The 21,601-nt window shown below is 40.9% G+C and overlaps 1 protein-coding gene across 2 annotated transcripts in view; it reads left to right on the forward strand.

The window, feature by feature from the left end:
* Positions 1-2,830: 2,830 nt before the first annotated feature.
* LOC125483731 (ribosomal protein S6 kinase alpha-5-like) overlaps positions 2,831-21,601 on the forward strand; it is a 123,367-nt gene continuing 104,596 nt past the window's right edge. Inside the window, exon 1 of one of the 2 annotated variants that reach the window (XM_048600220.1) lies at positions 2,831-3,112. In XM_048600220.1, coding sequence (XP_048456177.1) covers positions 3,055-3,112 — 58 coding nt within the window. In that variant the 5' untranslated portion in view covers positions 2,831-3,054. The remainder of the gene's footprint in view (positions 3,113-21,601) is intronic. The other variant, XM_048600221.1, reaches the window with a different exon arrangement.

Genomic DNA, 21,601 nt, shown 5'->3' on the forward strand with positions numbered 1-21,601 from the left:
TGGAAACAACCTCCCTGCTTCTATCTTATCTATTCCCTTCATAATTCCCAAACCCATTGACCTTATTAAAATATTTGGGTGGCTGGACAGTACATATGAGAAACAACCTTTTCTTGAAGAGCTTGGTGGCAATCTGAGAACAGAGTACTTTTTTCCAAAGTTGCAAACTAGACTTGATCTGAATCCTTCCTACTTAGGTGAAGATAAGACCATTAGAAATAGACACAGGAATAAGCTGTCCAGCCCCTCAATCCTGCTATTTAATAGGAACATGGCTGATCCAACATTCCTCATGTCCAGACATAGTAGGAACTGCAGATGCTGGAGAAAAAAATCTTTTTTCTGAAGAAGGGTCTTGGCCCGAAACGTCAGCCTTCCTGCTCCTCTGATGCTGCTTGGCCTGCTGTGTTCATCCAGCTCTGCACCTTGTTATCTCAGATTCTCTAGCATCTGCAGTTCCTGCGATCTCGTAGACCTTATGTATGCTTCCTTTTTCTTTTTAACCAAGGTCGTAACATCCCTGATCATCCAAGATTCATGTAGCTAGGGCTTAGCATTGGGAATGCAACAAGGATTGGCAGTCTCCATAACAATTTCTTAATGATAAAGGTAATGTATGTACAAATTCTTTTGCTTACACAGAACAGGATCTTACTTGTGAGTCTTTGTAGCTTCTAACATGCAAATAAGGTGCATCATAAGTCTAACTGACAATCTTAAATTGGTTTCTGATGTAAATCTATTATTAGCACAGTCTATTATTTAGTAAGTGGTGTCCAAAATGGGAATCACATCTAGTGCTCAACATTATATTATGTGTTTTTCAACAGAAGACTTCAGCACTTACACTCCTGTCCAGCACAACATGTAGGCAAAAGGGAAGTTGCGCATAAATTGTACCTAAAGGGCATGGAGACTGACCACCTCAACAGCAATCCTTATGGCAACATTGTGATCAATCAGGGTCCACTTGTCTTGTCTGAGGTTAATCACCTAAGATTGACAGTTAACAGACCCACCTTTCTCCTCAGCCAAAGATTCCCACCAGCCATATCTGATCCATTTCCCGCAGTTCTGCCCCCAACGTTTCTCTTCCTGGCCACAATTATGATAGGGTCCTCCTAGTCTTCACTTTCCACCACATCAGCATCTAATGGATCATAAGGTCACCCTTTCTGCCACCTCCACTGGGATGCCACCACCAGACATATATTCCCCTCCTCTCCCTTGTCAGCATTCCGCAGGGACCATTGCACCATGGTCCTTGCTTCCTGGACTCCCAACACCTCCCCAAACCATCTTCCCGCGCAACTGTGAAATGTAAAACACTAGCCCATTTACTTCCTCCCCCTCACTGTTCAGGGCTCCAATCACACATCCCAGATGAAGCAGCAATTTACCTACACATCATTCAATCTAGTCTACTCTATTCATTGCTCACAATGTGGTCTCCTCTGCACTGAGGAGACAAACTGCAAACTGGGTGTCCACTTTGTGGAACACCTACATTGTGCCTGCAAATACAACCCCGAACTTCCAGTCACATGGCCACTTCAACACACTTTGTTCCCTGGCCGACAGTTCTGTCTCAGGCCCGCTGCAGTTTCCCAGCAAAGCTCAGTGAAAGCTGGAAGAACAGCATCTCATTTTCCACTTGGAGACCCTGCAACCTTCAGGACTCAATATCAAGCTCAATATTTATAGGCCCTTAGAATCATCTTCCACATCCTTTGTCCATCCCCACATGCCAGGCAATTTCATCACATGGGCTGCTTTCAGCACAGCCAACCCAACTCATTGACTTTGTTAGTAGCTTTTCTTTCTGCCTGGCTTACCATTGTCCATCCCTTTGTCTACTTAACTGTCTTTATCTTGCTCTGCACCTATTGCTTATTCCTTTTTAACCCTCATCCCCCTCTCTTCAGCATATATATCTCTTCTAAACTAATTCTGAAGGGTTATTGGACCAGAAATGTTAACTCTGTCTTTCTCCCCCCACAGATGCTGCCCAACCTGCTGATTTTCTTCAGCAGATTCTATCCTTGTTAACAGATCTTGCTCCATTGCCATACCAACCATAGACCAATCCATCAGCACCCTTGTTTCATGCTATATAAATTACACCTTCTTTCAAAACTTGCTGTGTCCCAGTCTTGATGAGAGCATGATTAAAGATTCCCCCCTAAGCAATGTGTAATTTCTGTTCTCCCAAACAATTTGTTTGGTCATTGAGTCTCCAGCATACTGAAAGCCAGTCGTTCCCGTCTGGACAGTAGCTTTTGCATTCCCCCCTTAGGGGTCCTCAAAAACCTCGCCTGGAAGATAGCAATTCTGACAGGACTGCATTCCAGCTTTCTTACTTGGATTCGAGTGCCAATCTTTTGGTATTTATCCCAACACTAGAGGTCCATTCTGCACTCAGTCGTGGTTGTGGAGGCGCTGGAATTAGATTCAGGAATTACTGACGTACCCTTCACCCCCCCCACCCCCCACCTTTTATATATAAAAGGGGTAGTCGAACCTCCAACTCCTTTCTGTCCCTCCCTCAAGGAGCAACGAACAACACAAACACAGCCTCCACACGACCATGCAGCGCGAAAAAGAACAGCTCCGTAGTAACCGGCCAACCGAACCTGACGGCCGGAACTGACGCCACCTTCCCGCGTGCCGGTAGGGGGGTTCGTAGTGATTGATATCGCCTACAACCCAATGGTCGCTCGGGACTGGAATGATTCGCCCCCACAGCGTTTGACAGCCAGCCAATGGAGCGCGCGGGTGGGCGGGGTACCTCTCCACCTGTCAAGTTTGGTTGAGGAGTAGTGTTGGGGGTGGGCGGAGTGGGAGAGAGTAGTAGTAACAGTCAGTGGGAGGGGAGATTGCTGTCTTGTGAGGAGATTATTTAAAAAAAACAGAAAGATCTCCCTCCGTACATGTTAACAACATTTAAAGAGGACACCGTGGGGGTAGCTTCGTATTTAACCACTCGTTTTTTTTTACAAAAAGGAATTATTTATAAAAGGTGCTAGGAGTTTGTGGGAGATTCTTGTTTGAAATATGGAAGAGGGGTCCAGTGAAGGTGACATGTTTACAGTTGAGCACGAGCTGAAGAACGGTAAGAGCGCGAGCCCAAATCCGGGTGCGAGCCGGGGTGAACGGCGAGGGCGGGGGAGGGGGAGCGCGAAGAAGATGGGAGGGGTCGGTCGGTTGGTGGGGGTTGTGGTGGGGGGGGGGGGGGTGGGGGGTGGAAGCGCGATCCCGCGGCGGGGAAGGGAATGGAGGGCGAGTTGGGGGAGCGCGATCCGAGCCGGGAGCGCGCCCCCCCTTTGATCCCTCGACTTGCCTGTACTACTCTCACACACCACCACCACCCCTCCCCATTCACGTTCGGAGCGATCCCGGCAGCGCCAGCCAGATGTGGATGCGCATTCCCGGGTCTCCTTCCCCCACCCGCCCATTACGGGATTGTAACCCAGAGCATCGCACCCCTAAGTTGCATCGTACAGGATTGGTGGTTTAGAAAATAATTTCCATGGTGGCAAATGCAACTGTGGTAACCCAGGGCATTCAAAGCAGACATGTATTCCACAAATTCCTTCTGCGTTGGACTGAGAAGTTTTTGCAAATGCAAAAATAATGTGCATCGTTTGAAATGAATGCGGGATGGGACGCTTGCGTGAAAATGAATTGAAAGATTTTTCTTCTTTGCAATTGGTGCGTGAATGTTTTAATTTAGGTCGCCGTTTTAAGGCAGAAACTGTGACCTGTATTGAATGCCATTGCTGTACTTTGGACAAATGTACATGTTATTTTTGCCCTTTAAAAATGTTTGCAACTGTGGGCTTGTTGTGAACCTTCAGTTGCAATTTGTGTTCTCGATCTCAGATGCTCAGTTGCATTCAAAGTCGTGGGAACTGTCCTGCGCAGGAGTATTCTGCTAATGCTTTTCCATTTGGGTAATCTTTCCGGGGGTGGAGAAGGAAAATACGCAGTTGTTCTTACTACTGGGATTAATAATTATGGATCTCGAAGGTATTTGTAAATTTATAAAGCACTCCCTGCCTTCCCCAGTTGGAATTCTTATTGCTGCTGTTGTATGGAGTTATCAACCGTGTTCGATTTGCTGTCTGCTAATGCATGATTCCTGGCAACTAACAAATACGTTTATTTTTAGTGGTAGAATGTGTTCATGGGATCTATCTATATACGTTGCATACCCAAGAATTATGTTGGATGTCTTTTATTAACTTTATTATGAAACGATATCACCTTTCTTAAGAAAAACTAGATAAGTAGGTATTTTTGTTGAAACAGATGAACTCAATATGCAGCTGTCAGACTATTTTTTCATCAGCTATCTGAAAACCCTTATATTTTTCTCCATTTGTTGCAGTTGAAACAGGTTTTCCCTCCAAAAAGAAACCAATTCCATTTTTGCAAAGCTGTAAAATTAAGTTGGACGATATGAAAGTTAGACTGAACAGATAGTGAAGGGGAATAAGAAGTAGGAGCAGTTAACACCTCCGGTGATGCCATGGCATTGAAAAGACCGGGCCCAGTTATCTAACACTTGTGCATTATTGGTATTTTTGTTGGGCAAAAAATATATCTCTGTGTATTTCTGTAGGAAGGAAAAGCATCTTAGAAAGTGTGTATGTTTGTTGTGAATGAACTACCCTTAAAATTTCTCTGAGTGTCACACTTCATTATGTTTCACAGAACTTTGTTACGAAAGCCTTCCTTTTTATTGTGAACAGTGTATATGAAAGAAAACTTGGACTTGCAAGATCTTTGAGACATCCCAAACACCTTAAAGCCAATGAAATACTTTGGAAATAGTTTAAGAAACACAACAATCGATGTTGAAAACAAGGTCTCTTGGTAAACAAAAATGGCCAATGCTTGTACTTTGATATATGTGCAGGGCACTATGAGAATGTTCCACTCAAAATGGAGTTGTCGGATTATTTTTAATTTAAGGATAGGTAGGGTCTCACTTTAATGTCTCATCCAAAAGATTGTTTGTCTGACAGAATAGAAATGTCAGCTTAGATTTTGCATTGATTTTGGCTTGGATCTATGACTTTTAATTGAAAGTGAATAAACTGCATTAACACTAAGCACATTTTGAAGCCATGGAATAGCTATTGTGGGGAAAAAAAACATATCACTTGTTTTGGGAATTGTAATGAGTTGAGACTGAGGCACGGTGGCCCATAATTTAATGTAAAACAGCAAGAACAGAGCAAGTGTGGAACAACAGCTTTCAACTGCAAGTTTATTTCTATCCAGATTAAGCATGAATGATGCTTTACATTAAATTTAAGTGATGCTACCTGACACAGGATGTCAGTATTTTTGTCTCCTTCCATCTTTCTGACAATCGCATAAAACACTAAATAAAAACCGAAAGAACTGCAGATGCTGTAAATCAGGAACAAAAGCAGAAGTTGCTGAAAAACCTCAGCAGGTCTGGCAGCATCAGTTCTGAGGAAGGGTCACCAGACCTGAAACGTTAACTCTGATTTTGTTCTCCGCAGATGCTGCCACATCTGCTGAGCTTTTCTAGCAACTTCTGTTTTTGCTTATAAAACATGACTGGATTCAGAGAGGCATTTGCCCACTGCTTGCTCAAATCAATATCCATGTTAGTTGTTGAGCAACTGTATACACTTCATCAAATATTTAAGAATAATCATTGTTATTGAACAAGTGTTACACTAACCTTTTGTGATGCTAAAATGTTGCTCTTCAGTATTATGTAATATTGTGAGGTCTTGTGGTGCAGTGGGTAGTATTTTGATTTGATTTGTACTGTGAAAAGTGTTTTTTTGCACACTATCCAGACAGATCATATCTTACCTAAGTACATAAAGCAACATAATGTAGAATATAGCTACAGAGAAGGTGCAGGAAAAATCAATCTAATGTGAGAGGTCCATTCATGAGTCTGATATAACAGTAGGGAAGAAGCTGTTCTTAAATCTGTCGGTACATGTTTTCAAACTTTTGTATCTTCTGCCTGATGGAAGAGGGTGGAAGATAGTATAACCAGGGTGGGAAGGGTCTTTGATTATGTTGGCTACTTTCCCATGGCAGCCTGAAGTGTTGCCAGAGTCAATGGAAGAAAGGCTGGTTTTTGTGATGGAATGGGCTGTGTTCACAACTCTCTGTAATTTCTTGCCATTTTGGGCAGAGCAGTTGCCAAACCAAGCTGTGATACATCCGGGTAGGATGCTTTCGATGGTACGTCAATAAAAATATGTAAGAGTCATTGTGGACAAGTCAAATTTCCTTAGCCCTCTGCGGAAGTAGAGGTGTTAGAATGCTCTCTTGACTGCAGCATGGATGTGAATGGACCAGGACAGATTGTTGGTAATATTTACTGTTAGGAAGTTGAAGCTCTAAACCACCTCCACCTCAGCACCATTGATACAGACAGGCATGTGTACTGAAGTCAATGACTAGCTCCTTTGTTTTGCTGATATTGAGGAAGAGATTGTTTTCTTTACAAAATACCACTAAACTGTCTGTCCATCTCTTTTTCCTGTATTCTGTCTCATGGTTTGAGATCCGACCTGCTACAACGGTGTCATCAGCAAACTTGTAAATGGAGTTACAGCTGAATTTGACCACACAGCCTGAATGTATAAGAGGTACAATAAGGGGCTGAGTATGTGGGGCCCTGGTGTTGAGGATTTTTGTGGAGGAGGTGTTATCGCCTAGCCTTATATATTGTGGCCTGTGGGTCAGGAATCCGTGCCTCTGAGTGAAAATCTCTGGTTTCAAGTTCTACTACAGGAGTTGATGGCCAAAAATTGCTCTCAGAATGTGGCCTAATAGGATGATTATCAACCTGAAAATTCTTACTACACAATGGCAACCAAGAGAGATTCCTTATTAACTATATGATGAAAAGAAGGTTGTAATTTCTACCTTCACTACCCACAGAGTACAACATGCATGTAAAACTGTATGTTGCCACAGCAACTGGGATTCCTGGACTAAACCATTAAGATATCACTCGCATGTAGTAATAAGATGTAAGATATAGGAGAAGTAGGCCATTCACCCCATTGAGTTGGCTTCATCATTCAGTGAGATAATGGCTGATCCATAATCCTCAGATCCACTTTCCCGCCTTTCTCATAACCCTTGCTTCCCTTACTGAGTTACACTCTATCTTAGCGTTGAATATTAGAACATAGAACATAAAACAGTACAGCACAGTAAAGGCCCTTCAGCCCACAGTGTTGTGCTGATCTATTATCCTACTAATATCAATCTACCTTGCATACCCTACATTTTACTTATCCTCCATGTGCCTATCCAAGAGTTGTTTAAAAGTCTGTAAAGTATCTGACTCCACTGCCACTGCTGGCAGCGCATTCCACACGTCCACCACTCTCTGTGTGAAGAACCTACCTCTGACATCTCCCCCAATATTCTTAACAACCCAGTCTCAACAGTCCTCTGCATTAAAATATTCCACAGATTCACTACCTTCTGGGAGGAAAAAAAGAATCTCTTCATCTCTGTTTTAAGTATGCAATCCCTGATTCTGACATTATGCCTTCTGGTTCTAGACTAACCCACAGGAGGAAACACCTTTTCCGAATCTACCCTGTCAAGTCCCCTAAGAATCTTGAACATTTCAATGAAGTCACCTCTCATTCTTCTATTCTGATGGGCACAGGCCCAATTTACTTTCCTCATAAGATAGTACATTCATTTCTGATACCAGCTGAGTGATCCTTCACTCCCATCACCCTGCAACCTTCCCCTGCAACTGACAAAGGTGTAGCACCTACCCAATTACCTTCTATCTCCCCAGTATCCGAGGGCCCAAACGTACCCTCCAGGTGAAGCAGCACTTTACCTGCACTTCCCATAATCTAGCCTACTGCATTCACTGCTGACAATGTGGTCTCCTCTAAATTGAGGAAATGAAGCGCAGACTGGGTGACTGCTTTGCAGGACATCTATATTCTGCCCACAAAAAAGATCCTGAGCTTCCAGTTCCCTGGCCAACATCTCTGTCTCAGGCTTGCTGCAGCATTCCAGCAAAGCTCAGCGCGAGCTGGAAAAAGAACACCTCATTTTCCACCTGGAGATCCTGCAGCCCTCTGGACTCAATATCAAGTTCAATAATTTTAGGGCCTGATCTGTCCCATGTCCTAGCCCCCCACCCCATACACCAGGCCTTGTTAGCACATAGTCTGCCATTACATACCACCTATCATTAGCTACTAACAGTCTCCATTAACAGCTGTTCACCCTCCTAGCCAGATCATTATCCATTCCTTTGTCCAACTGTTCTCCTGTCTGTTTGGGCTCTGTGCCCACCTATCATTTACTCTTTACCCCCACCCCTACCCTCTCCTCTGCATATAAACTAACACTTTCCCAGCTAACATCTGTTCCTTGGAAGGGTCACAGGACCTGAAATGTTATCTCTGATTTTTCTTCACAAATGCTGCCAGACCTGCTGAGCTTTTCCAGCAACTTCTGTTTTTGCTGTGAGTGATCTTTCTCTGGACCTCCTCCAATGCTAGTTTATCTTTCCTTCGACAAGGAGCTTAAAACTTATAATATTCCAGCTGTGATCTGATTGGTGCATTCTGTTGTTTTAGTAAAATCTCCCTACCATCATACTCCATTCACTTTGAAATAATAGCCGTCATTCCAATTGCCTTCCCTATTACCCGCTGAACTTGAATGCTAGATGTTTGTGATTGTTGGATGATGACTCCCAAATCCAAATCTGCAATCTTTCTCCATTTAAATAATATTCTGCTCCTCTTTCTTCCCACCAAAGTGCATAACCTTGCATCTTTCCACATTGCATTCCATCTGCCAAGTTGTTGCCCACTCACGTAATGTGTCTGTATTCCTCTATGTCATCCTCTGTACTTGCCTTTCCACCAAACTTGGCTATGGTACATTTTCTTTCCTTATCCAAGTCATTAATGTATAGAGTCATACAGCACAGAAACGGCCCCTTCGGTCCAACTCACCCATGTGTATGGAACGAGCTGCCAGAGGAAGTGATGGAGGCGGGTACAATTACAGCATTTAAAAGGTATTAGGATGGGCATATGAATAGGAAAGGTTTAGAGGGATGTGGGCCAAGTGCTGGCAAATGGGACTAGGTCATCATGGAATATCTGGTTGGCGCGGACGAGTTGGATATGTTGTAAATAATTTTGGCTGCAGCACTGCCACACCAGTAGTTATAGGCTACCATCCTGAAAATGCCCACCCTATCTCAACTCTGTCTTCTATTAGTCAGCCAATCTTCTCTCCATGCTAATAAACTACTATCAATATCATGGACTCTTATTTAGTAGCCTTATGTGTGGTACCTCATTTAACAATTCTGAAAATCCATATATAGGTAGTTCTCCTATAACGTGATAGTTGTGTTCTTGTGTGACCTCAAGCTATAGAAAATCATGCAATGGAAAACCGTCGTAGAAAATCGCATTATAGGGAAATCACTATACCTGTACAGCAGAAAGTTTGCATTATCCAAACAAAGCCCACTATTCATTAATCGCATTATAGCCACTTCGCGTTAAAGAAACACGCATTATAGCAGAACTACCTGTATGTTCCATCCACTGCATCCTCTTTATCTAACCTTTTTACCACCTCAAAGAATTCTAGTTAGTTTGTCTGGCATAATCCCCCTCACAAAGCCATGTTGACTCTGTTTAAGCATATTATGTATTTCTAAATGGTGTGCTATTACATTCAGTATAATAAATTCTAACATTTTCCCAATCAACTGTTAAGCTATCTGGCTTATAGTTATCTGTTTCCATCTCCTTCACTTTTTAAATAAAGGCGTTACATTGGCAGTTTTCCAATCCTCTGGGACTTTTCCAAAATCTAAGAATTCCTAGAAGATTACATCCAGTATATCCACTATTTCTGTAGCTACTTTCTTTAATATTCTAGGATGCATTCCATCAATTTCACGGGGCTTATCAGTTGTTAGCTAGTTTTCTTAGCACTTTTTCAGTATAGTCATTCCGTATAGTCATAGTTGTTTTTATTTCCTATCCCTTGAATATTTAATAATTTTGGAATGCTATTTATGTCTTGTATTGTCAAGATTGGTGCAAAGTATTTGTTCAACTCCTGTGCCATTTCCTGGTTCCCCACTATTTCTTATCCAGCCTGATTTTCTAAGGACCTGTTTTTACTTTGGCTTTTCTATCCATTTTTTATTTAAAGAAGCTCTTGCTGTCCAGCTTGATATTATTTGCAAGTTTACCCTCAAAGTCTATTTTCTCCTCCTTTATTATTTTATTAGTTATCTTCTTTGGTTTTAAAATGTGCCTAATCCTCTAGCTTACCATTAATCTTTGCAACATTGCATGTTTTTTGATTCAATTTGATGCTATCCTTAACTTCTCTGGCTAACCATGGTCGGCTTATCCCCTTCTCAAGAACTCTTCTTCATTCTCACTGGAATATGTCTTTGCTGTGAGCCAAGAACTATTTTCTTAAACGTCCCCATTGTTCCTTAACTGTCTTGCTGATAAGGTCCATTTCCAGCCAGCTCTGCCCTCATTCGTTTGTAATTACATATTTAAAGTTAGTACAGGTGTTTCTGACCCAAGATATGATTCTCAAACTGAATGCTAAATTCTACCATGTTATGGTCATTTTCCTGGGGGATCTTGCGCTCTGCAATCATTTATTAAACATGCCTCATTACATGTCTCTAGATTTAAAATAGTCTGATCCCTTGTTGTATCCACAACATGTTGTCCTGGGAAACATATGATATGTCCTTATGATATATGAAGGACCATTGAGTAATTTATGGAACTAGATACCACAACAGCCCATTTTAAAAAAAGAATACAATGCTTATATTGTTGAAGACCAAAATGCAAAAGTCATCAAGGTTTCTACGTATTGGCCAAGTAGTAGAACTGTCTTAACTTGGTTCCCTGCTTATGTATCTAATCATAGCCAGAGAATTACTTGTAATGGCATCTCTTTCCACCTGTTTCAGTCACCTGTAAATTTACACAAGGATCCAGTCTTTACAGTAGAACACCTACGCTCGGTTCGCAATAAACAACTGCACCTCCCAGTCGCGAACCATTTCAACTCCCCCTCCCATTCCTCAGATGACATGTCCATCCTGGGCCTCCTGCAGTGCCACAACGATGCCACCCGAAGGTTGCAGGAACAGCAACTCATACTCCGCTTGGGAACCCTGCAGCCCAATGGTATCAATGTGGATTTCACAAGCTTCAAAATCTCCCCTCCCGCTGCCGCATCCCAAAACCAGTCCAGCTCGTCCCTGCCTCCCTAACCTGTCCTTCCTCCCACCTATCCCCTCCTCCCACATCAAGCCGCACCTCCATCTCCTACCTCCTAACCTCATCCCGCCCCCTTGACCTGTCCGTCCTCCCTGGACTGACCTATCCCCTCCCTAACTCTCCACCTACACTCACCTTTACTGGCCCCATCCCCGCCTCTTCGACCTGTTTGTTTCCTCTCCACCTATCTTCTCCTCTATCCATCTTCTATCCACCTCCCACTCCCTCCCTATTTATTTCAGAACCCCCTTCCCCTCCCCCTTTTCTGATGAAGGGTCTAGGCCCGAAACGTCAGCCTTTCTGCTCCTATGATGCTGCTTGGCCTGCTGTGTTCGTCCAGCCCTGCACCTTGTTGTCTCGGATTCTCCAGCATCTGCAGTTCCTACTATCTCCAGTCTTTACCCCTGTTTTTTGCCACTACATTCTATCTTTGACAATACTATCCAAAAACATTTCATGTTTCACCTGTATGGTTGTGTATTATTTCTAGCTGATATCACTTCCTTGGCTCTACAGTCAACTTCGATTTGTCTCACTGTTTATCCAACGTACACTATTGGATGAGCAAAAAAACCCTTCAGCTAAATATTGGAAAGGCCGAATCCATTGCCTTTGATTCCTATCATAAATTCCATCCCCAGTTTACCATTTCCAAATTTAGTTTCTGTCTTAGTTGAGCAAAGCTGTTCACAAACTCGGGATTTTCTTTGAAGTTGAGTGGGTTTCTGATCATCTATTTGCACCGTCAGTAGCATTGCTGAACATGAGGTGATCTTCCCTCACCTCATGAGATACTGAAATCCTCGTTGATACCTTTGTTCCCATTAGACTTGAGCCTTCCAATGCTCTCCTAGCTGGTCTTTTATTTTCCACTCAACATAAGCGTCTGCTCATCCACAACTCTGCTATCGGTATCTTAACTTGCTTCAAATCTCATTCACTCACCACCCGAATGCTATTTATGTCTACTATTGTCAAGATTGGTGCAAAGTATTTGTTCAACTCCTGTGCCGTTTCCTGGTTCCCCACTATTTCTTGCCCAGCCTAATTTTCCACCATCATCATTCACTGGCTCTTCATGTGACAAAATCTTAATTTAAAGTCCTCATCCTTGTCTTCTGAGCTCTCCATAGCCTTAAAATAAAATAAAGAACTATGGATACTGAAGATTTGAACCAAAAACAAAAATTGCTGGAGAAACTCAGCAGGTCTAGCAACATCTGTGAAGAGAAAGCAGAGTTAATGTTTTGAGTCCAGTGACCAATCTTTGGAACTGAGATACTCTCTATAGCCTTGTCTCCTATCTATGTAACCTCCACCAGTCACACGAGCCTTCACAATTCCTGCACTCCAATTCTGACTTGCTACATATCCCTGATTTTAATCACACCACCTAGGTTGGGTTGTGCCTTCAGTTGCTTCAGCTTTAAATACAGGAATTTCTTCACTAAACCTTACCGCCTCTCCATCTCCTCCTCTTTTTAAGATGCTCCCCAAAAACCTACTTCTGAACTAGATTTTTGTCATTTTTCCTGATTTTTCCATCGATGGTTTATTAAGCAGTTACATGCATTCTATAACTTTAAATTGTTATGATGCATCTTGAAGGTATCTGCAAGGTAAATCAGGAAGTTATGTTTGAATGGTTCCAATGCTTTGTTTTAAATGCGTTTAAATTTCAGGATGAAGAAAGGCTTAAAGTAGTTGAGACCCATGTGTCCTAATCGCATTTTCTCTCACTAATGTGATGTTTTGATCTTAATGCAGATATGTTGTATGGGGAGAAAGCGGGAACAGAGTTTTGAGTTGGATGCTGAGCCATGATCATATCGAATGTCAGAGCAGGCTTGAGGGGCCGAATGGTTTACACCTCTTTCCTGTGTTTCAGTGTATGCACCAAGAATAAAATGCTGACTGGGGCGTTTACAGCTTTGAAGGAAAAGGAGATAGTTCTGGCGGCCACTGCTTGTAAAAATATGGCTTCAATACTAGGAAAGATAATGAAAAAACTAGGATGGGAAAGAAAGTAAGAAGTTTAGAAGTAAGAAGAAATGTGTAGGTGGATAGGCTGTTTTTATGTATCTTGTCCACGGGTGCAACTTACTCCTCAGAAATGGGAGTCACTGTGCACTTGTATTTTATGGTATTAATTTTAGTGAGATGGCAGGTTAAATGTGTTTGGCTCAAAAAGTGAAGCTAAAGCATTTTGGAATCCATGAGCAGTGAAGGAGGTTTGGTAGTGCCATTTACGGTTAGAGGGAGTGGCTGGGTTATGAATGTTAATGGACAAATAAGCATTTGGCTTGAACTGTGAATGATAAGATATGGTAGGTGTTGGTAGAACCTATCGGAGATCTGAAAAGAAAACTGCAGCTAGGATTAGCTGAACACATTTCATTGCAGTTTATTAAATGTAGGTTTGTCCTTGAAGAATTGAATTGAACAACAATGCTCTCCCATTGACTGCATTTGGTAGTGTTATCTTCTGAATTCTTATGCTGACTGAAGAGTAAGCAATTAATTACTTGTCACATCAGTTTTCAAATTTGGAGTGATGTTAGACATTTACTCAATTATTAAATAACAGCCCCTACTGGCTTCTGTTTTAAATTGTATGGAGGTGAGCCTGCAATGGGTAGCATATGTTGTATTGTTCCTTAATAGGAGTTGCTATTTTATGAAATAATTACTAGGCACTGATACTTATTTCAAAGTAGAGATTGTGACTTTTGTTGGTAAGTAAGTGCTATCTGAATATATCTCATTTCTGCTCAGCTGAAACCGCTGATAAGTAAATTCTAGTGGCCATTGAGGAAGATGGTTGAAAGCAAGTATAAGTTACTGTGGTATGATTACCCTGGGTGTTAGAGCTTCGGGATTTGGAGGGTGCTTATTACGAAATCGTGAGGATTGATGAGGGTAAGGAGTATAAAAATTGCTTTAGGACCAATGCAAATGTTCAAGAGACAGTCACGTTAGTCTAATGGAACAAAGTTGAATTAAGAACTTCTTGATGAGTTTACTGCGATTCATTAACAGGATGTGGTGTTTCTACCAACATCCATCCCTAATTGCCCTCGGATGTGTGGTGGTGAACTAATTAAATAATACATGTGATTTACTAGGCCATTTCGGAGGACAGTTAAGAATCTGAAGTAACTTAAAAGCTCAACTAGGAAAGGATGGCAGTTTTGTTTCTTAAAATGTGTCAATTAGTTATCCAGTGGAGTTGTTCCAGAGATTTCAGGGGCAACATAAACAATATTAGCTTTTATATTCTGGAATTTTTTAATAGACAAATTTGGATTGAGATTTGAACTTGTGTCTGCAGTTCATTAATCCAGGCCTTTGGCTTGTTAGTCCAGTAACATAACCACTACCATTTATACCCTTCACCCCTGCAGAGCGCTTTTAAAATCTCTTTAAAAGTGTAAGCTTTGGCTTTTTTTCATGGCAGTTTTCAAAAAAACAATTTGTCATATTTATCATGGTGATGACACATGATGGGTACTTTTGCTATTGGTGACTATTACATCAATTTGAACATTTATTGTACAACAAAGGACCTGTTGACTGCATAATATTAAGTTGTAGGAATACAATAAACAAGTTTTGGGTCTTGTGGTGCACTGTTAATTTCCTACCTGTGGCACAGAAAGCCTGGGCTCAAGTTCTACCTGCCCCAGTAGCTGTGTCTTAACATTTCGAATAGGTTGATTAGAAATTTTTTTAAAAAATGGACAGGTAATCATGGGTAAACCATGTAGTACTGTGGTTTCGCTCTTTTGAACAGGAAAACCAAATTCCTGTAGCTATTGTGAAAGATCACTGAAAGCACGTGTAAGTTATTATGGTATGATTGTCCTGGGCAATAAACGTTAGGAATTTGACTGGTGTTGATTTATGGATTCACAAGCATTGGTGAAGTTGAGGAAGATTTAAAAAAAATGGTTTAGGTTTGGTAATGACAACATATTTGGTGTGAGTAAAGAGTTGGCGAGGTCGACAGTGAAGGCAAGATGGCGCTGAAGAGTGGCAACTATTGTACCAGCAGCGGTCACGTGGTGAAGGGGACTCATGCCTAGCCAGCAAGTCCGTGGCTCATGACAGAGCACTTAACAGGAAGGACTGTAAAGTTGACCACTTTTTCTTTATTTCTTTATTTTTATGCCTTTGCATTCTATATTTTTGGTTTATTTCTCTGTGTTTTAAGATAACGCCGAAGAGCGGCAACACTCTCCAACGTTTTTTCACTGTATTTTTGTAACAAGATAGACGTGACAATAAATAAATAAACAAGCTCCGTGAAAAAAATAGCTGGAGAAATTGATTTTGTAAGTGTTGATATAGTGTCTAGTGAGATACTTGTGCCGTTGAGTATGCCTTCTGTGAAAAATGTGCAAATGAAACTTGAATAAAAGCAAAGTACTGCAGATGTAGTTCAGGTTGAAACGTGACTTGGAAGATAAGGTAAATATTTTTGGGAAGTCAGTTTTTCTGCCATTCCCCAACCAAACTACTATGATGTAAAATTAATAAAATCTGACATTAAAAGCACTAGGTGATAAATATAAGGAAAAAGGCAAATTGTCTTGAAGTTTTAAAGAAGTTTGCTCACCTGAATTCTGAAAGATGAAAAATCCAGCTACAAGAAGCAGAAGTAATTTTGGTAGAGTGTATGAGATTTAATGGAAGATAGTTGTGAGAATTGTGAAATGTGTAAAAATTATCGAAAGACACCAACTAATTTGATTATAAATGTTCCATCAGCATATCACTAACAATGTACCATGTTTTGATTATTCATTTCATGGACCTGGTGACTAGATTAATACTTAGATGTTAATATGTATTAAAGACAAAAGAGTTATGGTTGACAAAATCGTGTATTGGTGGATATGGATCAAACTGTGTGCAACAAAGTTTTTGAGTGACAATGGAAGGGAATTTAAAAATGAATATCAAAGCTGAAAATCTTTTCAGCAATGGACTTTGAGACAGGAATTAATGCAGCAGTCAATTAAATGCTGCATAAAACTTAAGTTGATCAAACTTCAAGTTGGCATAGGTGGTGCATGCAAGGAATCACTCTAGATGGCTGGAGGGTATAGTGCCTGTAAATTAGTTTGTGGATGAAATCCCAAATTAACTTCTGTACAATAGTCCTTCTGCTGTAGAAGGTACTACAAATTACAAACTACAGATTCCTTGTACATTTGAATACGTCACATGCAGAGGGACAGGCTTCGTTATTAAACAGATTTATTCAGGAGATTTAGTCTATTACAAAAGGGGGCAGAAGAAATGCAAAGGCGTTGATAAGGTTATAATTCATAATAGTAAGACGTTACATGGCATTCAAATTATTAGGATTTGTTCTTCATGATTAATAGAATGAATTGCAGAATCTTGCACTCTGAGCAGCTGATAAGAGTAAGTTCCCAAGTGTTCATATGTATTGTGATGAAGATTCTGAGGAATGTTGAGTCAGTCAAAGGCAGGAACATAGTAATACTGAGTGGGAATTGTGACACACGTGACAGAACAATCACATCTCATTACTCAGAGTGACTACAAATATGCAAGGAAAAACATTGTTTAAATGTTAATTAGATGTTCAGGATGGTGGCTAAGATGTGAGGTCCATGAACTGGCAGAATTGAGGTGAAATAATGGAAAGTCAGAAACCAGTGAAAATGCTGATGGTGAGTTTGAAAATGACTTGTGTCAGAAATAATTATGTCGTAAAGAAAAAATTTCCAATAGTGCAAGAAGGGGATCCTGCAGTGGTGGTCTTGGGAAATATTAGACATGGAAGTATTGTCTGTAGTTTGAATATATTACACAAATAAAGATTGCACAACAGTCTCATAACAAAACTAGAAGCAGAAGTCCTCATGATTGTGCACTTTTGCTGGCTGCCGATAAAGTAGAGGATATACTAATGAGACACAGAAGTTTTAAAATAGGGAGATAGTTTGGAGTTTATTTGGAAGTGCCATCTAAGGGTCACCCAGCCTTGTCACACAGGTGGATTTGTGCTGATGAGATTTATAACGATAAATCAAGGCTGGTTGCTATCGGTTTTAAAGAGCTGAGTGGGTGAGACAGGTGTTAGGGTGGATTCTACTACAGCTGGAGAAAAATAATCTTGAAATTGTTGTTAGTTTGGCTACAATTTCAGGGTTGTAGGTCATTTGATGTAAAACCACATTTCTGCAGGTTAATAATTTTCAGGGAAAGGTGTTTCTGAAACCAAAGACAGCAGGTGCTGGAGAAAAATGGTGGAAACCAACCAAATGTGTTTATAGCTTGAATGATGCTTCCAGGATGTGGTATTCTTCAGGAAGATTCATTTTGCTGAAAATAGGTTGTCAAGTAAAAGTAGATCTGGCAAGGTTTTATTGATATTATAGGCTACTTTTGGGTCTTATCATAATGCATATTGACGATTCCTTATTGGGTGACACTAAGGAATTTGACAAACATGTCATTGATTAAACTAAAATTTAAAATTAAGACTCAGGCTTCTGGATTGTTAAATATATTGGTTTATCGATTAAGCAAATTAGATCTTAAGTAACTTTAACAAACAATTGTTGAAAGTGTTACTTCTATTCTGGTTAATTGTACTAGGCTATCATGGAATGATATCTCAACAAGGGAGGGAATAATTATGAAGCTTGATTGTACAACTGTTCAGTGGCCCACCAGACTAGATCCAATTGTTAATGTTGATGAGTTGATGTTAAGTATTATGAGGAAACATCAAAACACCCTAAAGTCGTTTTAAAGGCAAATCAAACATTTAATAAAATGGACAAATGTGTGCAAGTTTACATCCTTGGGTCAACCAAAGAAAGTTAAGTTATTGCAGAAAATAGAAGACACTTTGTCAAAGCTTTTTATCATGCTCTCATCAGGACAACTTGCAAGATTATCAATTCAAGGCAGAACCAACATTATACTGCACGGGAGGAGAAAGGTGATTGGTCGGCAAGTGGATTCTGATTGTGCAGGGAGTGCATGATGTAAAGCTTCAACTAAAGGGATCTCTTTTTCAGAAATACTCAAGTTCCGTACTACTTTCTTTGCACAGTAAGTCACTGACCCACGTGAAAAGAGTGCTTTGTATCTACATCACAGAAGCAGGCTTTTTGGCCTAACGAATCCATGTTCATGTTTCCCACCTCAATCTGATCTGCATTACTTGTCATTTTCTTTCATCTGTGATTGTTTTATTTAACTTTCCCTCAAGTGCAACTGAGCTAATTGCCTCAGTTACCACTTGTGATTGAGTGCTTCATTTCCTCATCACTCTTTCCATTTAGAAGTTCTTTCTGGCTTCACAATTCACTCCACTATCTTATGCTTTATGAAACAAAAAAAACCAAAGAAATGCGGATGCTGGAAATCAGAAGCAAACTCAGAAACTGCTGGAAAATCTCAGCAGGTCTGGCAGCATCTCTGTTGAGAAAGCCGAGTTAACGTTTCAGGTCCAGTGATACTTCTTCAGTTCTGAAGAACTGACAGATGCTGCCAGACGTGCTGAGTTTTTCCAGTAATTTCTGATCCTATATTTTATAGCCTTCTTTGCAAGTGGAATGATCTTCCCTATATCTATTCTATCAAGCTCTTTTATATTTTAAAGACCTGGACCTGGCCATCACTTAAAGGAAAGAGCAACTGGATGGTTGTCATTCGTGATAGGTTATACCTCAGTTCTAACATTCCAGTGAATAATTTTTGCTCCTTCTCCCCTTACAATATAAGAATCAAAACTGATAATGTTCTCAGATGTGTGTCATCCAAAACTCATGGCTTGTGTTCACAACTTGGACCATGTCTTGTTCACCTATTGCTAATCTGTTGACTGATCTGCATTCTGTCAGTCAAGCAGTGCCTCAGTTTTTGAAATTTGCAAACCTGCTTTCAAATCTCTCCATGTCTTCACCCCTTATTAATCTCCTCCAGCTCTGTAATTCTCTGTGATATGTGTGAAGATCTAATACTGGCTGCTTGAGAACCTGAATTTTAATTGCTTAGCCATGGATGGCTGTTCCTTTAGCTGCCTAGTACTCGAGCTCTTGGATTCTATACAGCTTCTTTTTACCTCCTTCTTTTAAGATGTTCTATTAAACATTTAACTTTGACCAAGCGTTTGACAATCTGCTGTAATATTACGTGAAATGAGATGAATAGAATCATAGAATGATTGAATCGCAGCAGTGTAGGAAGAGGCCTTTCAGCCCATTGAGTCTAGATAAGATAGAAGTAGAGAGGATGTTTCCACTGGCAGGTGAAGCTAGGACAAGAGGGCATAGCCTCAAGATTAGAGGAAGCAGATTTAGGACTGAACTGAGAAGGAATTTCTTCACCCAGAGGGTTGTTAATCTATGGAATTCCTTGCCCAGTGAAGTAGTTGACGCTATTTCAATAAACGCTTTCAAAAAAAAGGTAGATTTTTTTTGAACAATAAAGGAATTAAGGGATACGGTGAGAACGCAGGTAAGTGGATCTGAGTCCATGAAAGGATCAGCCATGATCTTATTGAGTGGCGGAGCAGGCTCAAAGGGCAGATGGCCTACTCCTGCTCCTAGTTCTTGTGTTCTTGTACACCAACTCTCTGAAGAGCATCTCAATTAAACCACACCCCTATCGCAACCCTGTAACCCTGCATGTGTTTTTGCCATGGCTAACCCATCAAACCTACACATCCCTGGACACCACAAGGCATTTTTTTGTAACGTGGCTAATCCATCTAGCCTGCGTATCTTTGTACTAGCAGTTATTGTCTAACCAAGTTTAACATACTGTTTCTATTTTTCAATACTATCCTTTCAGAATTTGTATTTTTTTTGTGGCCTTTTGTTAATTCTCTACGCTTCGATTCAACTTAGCCCCATTTTCAAGGAGCATTGCCTCATATGTGCCAATTCTGCAAGTTCATTGATGTTTTCTGTATTGTATTATTCTGTATAGACCTGCATTAAGTACATTTTCCAATTTGCTTTTGCCTGGAAATTTTGAAATTGTACCACAATTACAGTCATAGAGTCATAGAGATATACAGCACAGAAACAGACTTTTCAGTCCAACTTGTTGATGCTGACCAGATTTCCTAAATAAATCTTGTCCCATTTGCCAGCATTTGGCCCTTATCCCTCAAAGCCCTTCCTGTTCATATACCCATCCAGATGCCTTTTAAATGTTGTAATTGTACCAAACTCCACCACTTCTTCTGGCAGCTCATTCTATACCATAACTGGGGAGGCGATGGCCTAGTGGTATTATCACTGGACTGTTAATCCAGAGACCCAGATAACATTCTGGGGACCCAGGTTCAAATCCTGCAAGGGCACACAGTGGAATTTGAATTTAAAAAAAATCTGGAATTAAGAATCTAATGATGACCGTGAACCCATTGTCAATTGTGGGGAAAACCCCATCTGGTTCAGTAATGTCCTTTAGGGAAAGAAACTGCCATCCTTACCTGGTCTGACCTACACATAACTCCAGACCCACAGCAATGTGGTTGACTCTAAACTGTCCTCTGGGCAATGAATGCTGCCTAGCCAGTGATGCCCTCATCTCGTTAATGAATAAAGGATCACTCTCTGTGTGAAAAACTTGTCCCTTAGGTCCCTGTTTAAATCTTTCCCCTCTCACCTTAAACCTATACCCTCTAGTTTCCCACCCCAGGGAAAAGACCTTGTCTATTTACCCTAGCTATGCCGCTCATGATTTTATAAACCTCTATAAGGTCATCCTTCAGTCTTGGAAGCTCCAGGGAAAATAGCCCCATCCTATTCGGCCTCTCCAGCCTCTTCCTGTAGCTCAAACTCTCCGATCCTGGTAACATCCTTATAAGTCTTTTCTGGATCCTTTCAAGTTTCACAACATCCTTCCTATAGCAGAGAGACCAGAATTGCACGCAGTTTTCCAATAGTGGCCTAACCAACCTAATGTACAGCTGTAACATGACTTCCCAACTCCTCAATGCACTGACCAATAAAGTCAAGCATACCAAACACCTCCTTCACTACCCTGTCTACCTGAGACTCTTTGTTCAGCAACACTTCCCAGTACCTTACCATTAAGTGTATAAGTGCTGCTCTGATTTGCCTTTCCAAGTGCAGCGCCTCACATTTATCTAAATTAAACTCCATCTGCCACTCCTTTGCCCATTGGCTCACCTGAACAAGATCCCATTCTACTCTGAGGTAACCTTCTTTGATATCCACTACACCTCTAATTTT

This window comes from Rhincodon typus, chromosome 8 (genome assembly GCF_021869965.1).
Source record: "Rhincodon typus isolate 14 chromosome 8, sRhiTyp1.1, whole genome shotgun sequence".
In the NCBI taxonomy this organism is placed as follows: Eukaryota; Metazoa; Chordata; class Chondrichthyes; order Orectolobiformes; family Rhincodontidae; genus Rhincodon; species Rhincodon typus.